This window comes from Dipteris shenzhenensis, chromosome 18 (assembly GCF_047967505.1).
Source record: "Dipteris shenzhenensis isolate YYH24624 ecotype China chromosome 18, Dip_SZ_1.0, whole genome shotgun sequence".
NCBI classification, from domain to species: domain Eukaryota; kingdom Viridiplantae; phylum Streptophyta; class Polypodiopsida; order Gleicheniales; family Dipteridaceae; genus Dipteris; species Dipteris shenzhenensis.
Window position 1 is genome coordinate 29703923 of NC_141613.1, and position 10508 is coordinate 29714430.

Consider the following 10508-nt stretch of genomic DNA (forward strand, 5'->3'; position numbering starts at 1 on the left):
ATGTCCATATTTTGGAAGCTAAAGTCCAACAAATACATGAATAAGGCGATACAATAACTGATCCTCGTTGCAGTTTTTACAATATTGTCACATGGATTACAACAATATGAACAAAGGTGTAGTCATCCTTCAATCTTGCATCCATCTTGGATTTCCTTGCTCCCTCGCATCGATAACATGCATTAAACGAGAGGAATGTTGTAAGAATTTAGTTTTAAAATAAGAAAATTTAAATGAACCAGTAATTAAAAATATTTATATTATAATATATAATATATAATTATTATAACCACACATAGTGTGAGCAGGGAGGAGGCACGCTTCCTTTCCCAAAGAATTATAATCCGAGGGAACGGGCCCTTCCCTGGGTGCCGAGATAACGTCGAGAATATTAGCACCGAGGTTGAGTCTCGCGAATGAATAAGAAACTGGCATATTACCTGAATGTCAATGGTCGTAATCGTAGTCGAACGCCGAGAGACTATCCAAAAAACTTGCAATGTGACCCTGAGAGGATCTGCGTGTGTGCTTGAGCGAGATGATTCCAACATTCTCAGATCGTTCACTAGACTCTGGACAGCACAAAAAGAAAACTATTATTAGAGGAAGTCCGAAGTAGAGCACGTAGCATTCTCACTCTCCACTTAGCTACTCCACTTAGCCAGCATTACATGCCTCTTCAACCTCGGGAAAATGGGGGTTTGATCACTGTAGTAAGTTGAGCTTGTGAGAGTAGAGCATAAGGTCATCACGAGGCTCTCCAAAGCTTCACATGCCAATAAGCCCAAACTTGCAAATCAAGTAGACCATCTCTTTAATCGAATAGGTTTGAAACGTTTATATAGTCTTTTTATTGTGAAAAGCACCTATATGCTTTTAGTGTTTTAGTTAAAAGCTCAGCTTTTACATCAAACGAAATCAAGGACATAAGATGAAACCAGATCAAGGGCTTAGATTCATGACAATTAGCTCAAGGGGGTGTGAGAAAACCCAAACATCTCCCTAGATACCTGCCGTAAAGATGAAACTAGATCAAGGGCTTAGATTCATGACAAGTGGCTCAAGGGGGTGTGAGAAAACCTAGGTTGCCTGCCGTAAATAAGGAAAAGGCATATGTTCACATACAAAAGATTTCCTCTATGCCCTAGCTTAGACGTGGTGTATTTAATAGTCTGGAATTCAAAAGCTATATTACCTTATATGCATCAATGACAGATTCACCATTTAGCCATAGATCAATGAGAAATTTTAGCTATGACATAGAATTTCACAAGGTTGAGAACATTATTACAAATAGATCTTTGTATTACAAATTGTCAATTTAGGGACAAAGAGGCTTCCTGGCCTCTCTCTCTTATTTGCCAAATCTAGTAATCAAGAATAGGGGCTATTGAATCCCGACTAAGTTCCAAGATCTAAACCTAGTAGAAATAGCACTAAGGCTCTCCTCTCTTATAGCCAAGAATACGGTTGTTGCCGTCAATGCCACGCCATGAATATTCAAGGCAAACACATTGAGGGTAGCCATGCAATGGATCAAATTGACCTTGTCAGCATTCTGAGTGATGTCAAAATGCCTAATGATCCACGACAAGGCCATACACTTCACAATTCAATAGGCCTTATCGTGGAAGACCTTGAGCAAATGTGGTTCGAACATTGGCCCATCGAGAAGAGAACTCATCAACCTTTAAATGCCTCCTACAACAACCATCAAAATAGTCCAACTCAAAGATCATGTGGCTACTTATTGTCATAGCATTGTCTTATTCTGTGCCTTTCTCTCTTCCAACATTGATTGATCTTGGAATTTTGTCTTGTCCCATGTGAGAGGTGGATGCTTCTTTAGTGGTGGGCTGCACATTAGGTAGTAAGGAATAAATTGACTTGTCTACATCTTTCAATGTAGCCAATGTCATGATTGATCTTGTTCGGTGTGAGAGGTGGATTCTTCTTCAGTAGATTAGGTAGTAAACAATAAACTGACTTGTCTGCATCTTTCAATGTAGCCAATATGATGAGGTGATCTTCCATTGTTTGCTCCTCTGATCTCCAAATTTAGTATCTTTGGCACTGGTGTCATCATCAAAACCACAAAGCACACCCAATGCCTCATCTTGCATCAGGATATTTTGCAAACAAGAAATAAAAACTTGCAAACGCATAAAACAAGACAACCTTGTCCATTTAGAGACAAATTGAACTTCATGGCTAGGCCCACATCTTTGTAATCTTGTCCTCATATGATTGTTGAGTCCACCATGCTTGGTGCCAAATTTATTCTATCTCGTTGCTTCCACTCTAAGCAATATGGGTTTCTTCATGGTCGGAGTATTCATAAGGCCATTTTGAATGTTTTGCTCACAATTGATCACTCAATTTCCCAAAACCTTGTAGTAAAGTCTTGCTAAATGGCACTTACTTGGACCACTATAATGACCTCTAAAAATGGTCAAAATAGCATGGAAAGTATTCGCTTAATGTACTTGAAATATAGTTCAAAATGGCACTCAACATAAAGCCCAAAGATCAAAATACAAAAGCCTACATTTGAGTGTTTTTAGGCTTTAGAAGAAAACTAAGAACAACTTTGATTTGTGGTGTTGGAATGAGTGAAAGCCTTCTTTGATGTTCGCCAAGGCTTGACATAATCGACCACAAGTCGGATTTGTGATGTGGAACAAGAGCATCTTGGAGTAGAGGTAAAACTGCCCTTGATTTACCAAAATTATTGAGACAATTAATTAAGTGGTGAAAAAAGCTAAATTATCACATATGAAAACTTTGTGCAATGGAAGAGTGTCACTATCTTATGCTTCCTCTCCCCCACTAAACATTTGCAATATCTGACTGGATGATTTTGGACTTTTGCCTTAAGCATAGAATACTCACATAATGCAATCTATGTAACGCATTGAGTTTGACAAAAATGAGGCTCAACTAAAGTTTTTACTCAAAAACCAAGCCTTTCCTTGATACAAATTCAGAGTCCAAAAGTCTACAATTTTTAGCTGTTGGGGCTTCTGCACCCGCGTACGATATTTTAATATAGTTGAACAACTGATCACCACTTGGACAAAATTCAAAGAATTTGCATGTGATAGAAAAATATACCTAGAATAGATCCAGTCGTTCAAATTGGTCATACAGGTAGCAAGTTGGTCAGACAAGGGGGCCTTCTGACGCCTATATAAAGCCCACATTAGACACAAGAAATGCAGTTCAGGGCACCCACTTTCCAAGCAGACGTGTTCCAGCAGGTCCTTGCCTTGGATGTAGAGTTCAATAGTGGGGCACCATATCCAGAGCAGAAGGGTAGCTGAGAAGACAGGTTATGGGGCTCCCCTGTAAGCCAATGAAGGTTTTAACTGGAGGCAACAACCTGTGGATTCAGATCTAGCACCAGCGAAGCAGCATCCCGCTGTGCTGCTCCAAGTCGTCTACATTGTGAATCACCTTTTGTACCTATCAACTGGTCCTATCTTTGGACATTTCTATTGAAGTTTTGGTTTTGATTGTCTATCTTTGTGAGTGTGTGCGAGAATGACATGGGATTGGGTTGCAACAGCCCCAAAGAGAATATTTACTGCTATTGCTGACCCAAAAGGCTGAATGCAACTGTTGCCCATGGGCAGAGAACAAACTGAATGAAGGGGAGACCCTTCGGATGGCAGGCTGCCCTCTGCTCCTTGCCCCTGTTTGCTGTCCAGACCGAGGCTGAGACTAGAGGACCTGCTGCTGCTGTAGGCTGACCTAGTTGCTGAAAGCTGATCCCCGAATGAGAAGGTGTAAGGCCCCTTTTATATAGGCAGATCTGCTGGCCGACTTACTCTGTGGCCAGATCTGCCACAGACAGGCCCGACCTGCTCAAGATCCAACTGCTGACCCCTACTCTACTGCCAATCTGTTGCTGACGTCAGCTGTACCTGCAGTGCGCCTGCTTTCTACCTGTACCCAGTATCTGCTGTCCCATACCTGTCCTACGGTATCCATCTGCCTGCGGGTGATATCAGCAGGCCAATACAGCCTGTACAGCTGCTGTCCTGGGCTGCAGGGTGCTGCCAGCAAGGCAGCTATACCATGTCCTTGCAGATGTTAAGATAGTATTCCTCAATAGCTCTTTATCTAGCGACACATTGATCTTTTGAGGATCCTTATATCGGTATTTGTATGAGGTGCACTGACATTCATGAAATCGAATTTAGACCATCTTGTAACCTGAACAATCGAATCTACCTCTATTAGAGTTGCTCCATTCAATAAGGAAACATAATTAAAAGAAAGTACCTCACAGGACTCTAAATTTATAGGTCATGTTTGAAATTAAACACCATGCCTCCCTGAGGGCTAAAATCCAGGTTGGAAAGAGTGGTGCCAATCACATCCCTATTTCCCCCTTGCACAAAAGAGCTTTAAAGAACTGCCCAAGCAGCCCAAGCAGCGCTCAATCTTCGAAAGGCTATATACAGAATGCAAAAGAAGAAGAAGTAAACATTGCAATTCAAGAAAAGTATAACAACCACTTTAAGGAAAGAAAACAATGAAGAAACCAAAAAACAAGTAAAAGGAGACCACTCATTTATATACACTGAATGGGCACACACACACAAAAACACCACAATAATTGACAAAATAGCTGTCGGGACATATGCACCTTCCAAACATAATCCATGCAGCACACATAAAAATATACCATTATAAATTTCCTGAAAAAACGGGAAGAAAGAAATCAAAGAGAGAGAGAGAGGGGGGGGGCGGGGGGGGGATTGAACAGAAATAAAATAGGGACGATAAGTTCACACTTGCGTGCATGTAGACTAAATTATGTTCCAATATTTAAAAGAGAGATTTAGAGGCGGCTCGACTGGAAACAAATTCTGCTATCAAACTAGGCAAGAAATTTAAAAGAATACTTACAAAATGTATACGACACATTAAAAGTAGTATAAACATAAACCAAGAGCATGTGGAGACGATTCAGAAATATCATGGTGAAGACTCAGGAATTGGTAGCCATCAGCCTGCTCGCTACGGCAAATGAGACCCATGCATCGATACAAGCATACTCCACCTGTAGAGGGTCCAAAATTCGCTTGGCCCAGTTGCTCATGGTGATTTTTTTGGGCTTTGGCATGTTCAAGCCCAGAACTTCCTGCACCAGCTTCTTCAGACCAGCATTTTTCAAGTCACCTCGGTTCAGCTTCTGTGCAGCAAATGTTGTAAGCTCAATGATACTGTCACATGCCAGTCCATGGTCCTCGTCTAACTTCTTAGTATCAGCTCTGATGTTCACCCCTGCAAGCGTCTTTCGAGGATCCAGAAGAAAGTGTCCCAAGGCATTGGGTTTTCTGTCAAGGAACAGCATCTGTATGATAAGGCATTCTTTCTCTCCACACACCTGCAAGAGAGCCACTTTGTTGTTGGAACCCGCTTCAAAATTGGGCCTCCATTCAACATCAAATCCAAATAACTCGCTGACGCCTTGTCCACCGATCCACGCTTGTATTACAGAAGCTTCCTTTGTGATGGTAACAGTGACTGTCTGTCCCAAAGCATTCACGTCTGTTCTGGTTGTTTGGGCATCTGTTCTTGGCATCCTTTTTGCTAGTGAACGATCTTCAAGAACAGACCGCTTCCACGAGCACGTGGACCTTCTGTCTTCCTCCCCTAACTTTCTTTCCCACCCACTTCCAATATCTGCATGAGCTGTAGCTTGCTGCCCGACGAAAGGCTTCCCCGACTTGGGATTCCCATATCCAAATTCAAGCACACCATCTCCTCGACTTCTGCCAATAGTGGATTGGTTCGAGCTCGCTGCAATGTCCGTTCTCTGCTTAAAGCCCACCTCGTTATAATGCCTAGCGGAGGCCTCTGCGCGAGAGCCTGAACGCACAAACGAATCATTCCTCCTTCCTTTCTTCCAATTCTTTTTCTTCTTACTTTCCTCTATGCCAGTAGGATGTAAAGACCCATAACGGCTTCTTGCTAACTGAAGCTCCGTGACAGAGCCAGGGCAGTATAAAGATGCGGAGCTCGCTGGAACGAAACCTTGTGCCGGAAACGGAGAGACGCTCTCATTCGCTTGACCCCGGGTGCGAGTGTACTCGTAGGCAGGCGGATGTCTGTAAGGAGGGGCGTCTATCTGTCGCTCCCTCCCATCCATTTGCTGGCCAACCTCCGCACCCCACTCCGCACGAAGCCGCTGCTTGCCACGGAAATCTTGCCTCGCATCTTCCCGGTCGTGGTGGTGATAGGATTGGCCATCAAAGGAAGGGAAGGAGGTGTAGGAAGGGGGTCTGGGAGGCAGGTACTCAGGGTTCTGATCGAAGGGAGACGCCATAGTTTGCTCAAACTCTTAGATGACAAAGAGGATACTCTGTGTGTGTGTGAGAGAGAGAGAGAGACAGAATTCTTCTTCCCTGCTTGCGTGCCTCTTAAGGACCTTAAAAGTAGTTGCTTTAAATGAAACCTGAGAAACACCTCTTTCCTTCCTTGCTTGCTTCTAAGTAACTTCCTTTTAATGAAAGTTGAGATGAGATGAGATGCCACATAAATGCGTTTAACATCGCATTCTTTAACGCTTCATTCGTACTTTCACACTACAAGAGAGTTTTTGGCCTGCCACTTTTAAAGTGGAAGCCTAAGTAATGGTGTGGCAGGTGAGGAAAGCAAAAATCCTGATTTATTTAATTACAGGAAAATTAAAGTTGCATTTGCCGCCCCGTTTTTGCGGTCCACGTGGTACTCACATGTTTCCAATGGATTTGTCCTTGTATTCCCTCCAATTAACGTTCTTGCATGGCTTTGCGTCGTCTAGTTTGCATGGATGTGGGCTTCGTCTCCCACGCCTCCCTCCCTAGCTCTCGATTTCTCCCTTTTCTTGCATTTTTCTCTTCCTTCCATTTCGCAGTTCGTCGCTTCGTCATCATCCTCCTGCCTGCCGTTTCGCGGTGTGACAAGGTATGTTATAGTGTATGTTATAGTGTACTCGCAACGCTTATCGTCGAGTGAACATTACTATTGATGGCTTTGAAAGTTCGTCAGCTAGGTCTGCGTTCACATAGCTTCTTATGTCGAAGGTGCTTCTTGCCAGGCATAGGTGGATAGGACAATATGAGGCTCATTTGTGGGATAATAGCTGCAGGAAGGAGGTTCAGACACACAAGGGTAGACAAGGTAGGAACTATGTTTCAGTCGGAAGTCAGCGTGCAACTTTTGTCTCCGTTGTGATTTTTAGTCAATGGATACATCATGTAGAGGTTTTCATTGGTTCAACTTCTTACTATAACTTTTTCTATCCTGTCCTCCCATCCATTCGCGGATGTGCCTGCCTCAACAATATATCTGGGTACAAATCTCTTTCCTTTCTACTGCATTTTTTCGCAGAATTTCGTTTAGGGTTTTTTGTATCTATGCTTCCCCGTGAAATTTTCTACTGTCCAATTTTTACTTGTTGACGCTAACTCTAGATGAGCTCCTGTCAGATTGTTTAGGAGGTTACGATACAGAAGAGAAGGTGGCGAAGGCTTACGATCTAGTAGCTCTCAAGTATTGGGGTCCCACAACGAACATAAATTTCTTAGTATTGCATAATACTGGAAGGTGCGACTAGTGTTTTGTTCTTGCCTTTCGCAAAATGGGCTCGAAGGGCATGACGAGGGTTCCTATAAAAGTATTCGGGCAGCTCGTGGATTTTATTCTTGGAGCATGTGTTGTGAATACATTGTTTATGAGTGCCATGTGGACAGTTGTGCATGCAACTGAGCACCTATGAGAAGGAACTAGAGGAGATGAACAACATGACAAGGGAGGAGTACGTAGCATCTCTGAGGAGGTAGGATCGCCAGTGCCTGGTAGATTGGCCGCAACTCCAACTGGTGACGGCTCTGAGAAGGAGGATAGTCAGGTGACGCTCTCGGGGCTACTGAATTTCATAGATAGGTTGTGGCCTTGCTGCGGGAGCAAGGGGATATTCGTCTTCACAACCAAGCACAAAGACAAACTCGACCCAGCATTACTAAGGTCGAGGAGGATGAACATGCACATCCACATGTCCTATTGCACCTATGAGGCATTCAAGGTGTTGGCCAAAAATTATCTGGCGATAGAGGAACAAGAGTTGTATGGGGAAGTGGAGCAAGCTATGGTGGGAGTGGAGATAACTTCTGCACATGTGAGCGAGGTCCTCATTAGGGAGAAGAGGGATGCAGGAGAGGCACTGAGGTCTTTTGTGAGGGTATTAAAGGATAGGAAAGGTAAGAAGGAGCTTGAGGCCAGCAACGAGAAGCTATCAACAAACGAATTGGATGTCAAGGAGCTTACTTGCAACTAGCTTGTAATGTAACTGAAAGCTTGAAGAAGATCTTCAATTCACATTTGCTTACTCACAATGTTTCGTCTTGTGGATGAAAAGTTGGTTTCTTATAGAATAGATTTAAAATATAGTTATATGGTGCACAGTAGATAAAAATGCCCTCGCTTCACATTTTGAGTCCGTAAAGAATTGAGAGGCATTTTAATCGCATGGCAACCTTGCAAGTGTATATCATTCCATTGATAACACGGATTCAAGTGGCTACTCAAAGGTTGAAGAAGCATCTCATTTACTGGCAATGTGGATTTGAAGATGTTTTGTTCTTGAATAAATAGGTTTGGTGAAATTTGAAATAACAAAAGATACATGCGAATACTCATGTTCGTATGGTTGCAAATTGCACCGATGACTCTCCCATCTGTATATTGGAGTAGCGTTGTAATTAAGTGTATTACGTTAGGTTGGCATCTCAAAGTAGTAAATTTTGACAATTGCGTGCTATCTACGAATGGCCAGCTAAAATTCTCTCAGTCATGAAGAATCATGATTTGTTGTTGTATACAGTTGTGGTTGCGAACTCTCTTGCTATGGAGGTACGCTACCTTTTAAGTTTATGTTTTACAGGCTCTTCTGATATTTCATAATGCACTGATGACCCCTTGGGGTGCGATCTTGATATGAGTGACCCTGATTCTAATGGTTGACGAGGTGAGTGCTTTCATGCCTTCCTTTTGTAGTCTATTTGGGCACTTTATAAAGAAAAAGAAAAGGGTCCGCTAGTATTGCATTGTTGAAGCGCACGATTATAGTTTCTATCAGCGTACGTGTTTTCCTTCGTCTAGAGAATTCCAAAATGTTGTCGAAAAGGCTAGACTACGAATATGATGAACCCTGTCTTAGAAAAAAAAAGCAGGCTTGCACGCATAGTAGGGAGTTTCTAAAAGCACGTTTACCTATAAAGGAGCATTTGCATCGATTGTTAACGTGCGTGACCTCCATGCTCTGAAGTGATGTATCCTACGTTTGTATACGACCACCCACTATCCACCATGTCTCAGAACTACACTAGGTTCCTTCCCTGAATGAATAGGAAGGTGATGGCGACCAGTAGTGGAGAGTTTGAAAGAGGTCTTCCTTTTTTTCAGTAGTGGAGAGTTTGAAAGAGGTCTTTCGTTTTTTCCAGATTCATTTCCAACTTCCTTTCAAACATTCGACGCTGTTTTTCAATATAATATTCATGATAAAATTGCGTACATTTTAAAACTGTTATCTAATACTTAATACTTTTGATACAATGGTTCAGGTCTGATGAACATGGCTGAATGCAAAAAAGAATGCAAGGATGACGCTCAATCTGGAATTAACGGTCGGTTTCTTGGATCCTTTTGCTTTTGCGATCGTGGATTGAAATCATCCAGCGATGTTTTCTTTCTGATAATGCCACACATTCGCCTTCGCAATTTCTTTCACTTGGTATCTACTATAAGAATAATCGGGAAAAGCTTGAGCAGATCCGAAGGATTGTATTTTCGTGGGCGATCTTTACAGAGGTGCATTATGATTTTTCTTTAGCGTGGCAGATATTCTCAAAAGATGGATGCAAGGCCCCATCTTCTTGGTTCCGCTTTAAAACCAAGGAAACTGTCGGATTCGAACGAGCGAAGCATCAAGGCCTCTGCACGAAGCATGGCCTCTCGTCCTTCCAAAGAAAGAACCTCGTCCCCTCCACCATCCATGACGACGCTTTCTGCTTCAATCTCAGATGCAGCTACTTGCAAGAAAAATTGTTTGTGCGGTCCTACCACAGAGGCAGGATCATTTCGCTGCCGTCTCCATCGTCTACCTCCACCTCCTATCACAATCTATCCTGCTAGTAACCTGTGTCTCCGCCGTAAAAGCAATCTCTTTCTCCGGACAACCCCTAGTTCTCCCTGAACAAATTGATACACGAGCCATCTTTGTACGCCCCTCCTCCAGTAGCTTCTGCAATTCTTTCACAAAACTACAAGCTTCGACTCTACTTGATTGCCTTTAATTGGCCTCCAGACTCCATCTCAAGCGTCTATCTATCTCTAAAATGTCTTTTCTTCCACTTTGTAAAATAAAGCAAATCGTTGCGTGTTCCCTTCAAAACGTTGTCTGATGATTGGCATCGTGTCGTCTCATGAATTGAGATGAGATGTTTTTGAGCTGA

General features: G+C 42.7%; 1 protein-coding gene across 1 annotated transcript; it reads right to left on the reverse strand.

Moving 5' to 3' along the window:
* Positions 1-4913: 4913 nt before the first annotated feature.
* Positions 4914-6501, reverse strand: LOC147891077 (uncharacterized). Its single transcript, XM_087389607.1, has one exon. It carries the CDS (start codon positions 6338-6340, stop codon positions 5000-5002), a length of 1341 nt encoding a protein of 446 aa, XP_087245733.1. The 5' UTR covers positions 6341-6501; the 3' UTR covers positions 4914-4999.
* Positions 6502-10508: the final 4007 nt, after the last annotated feature.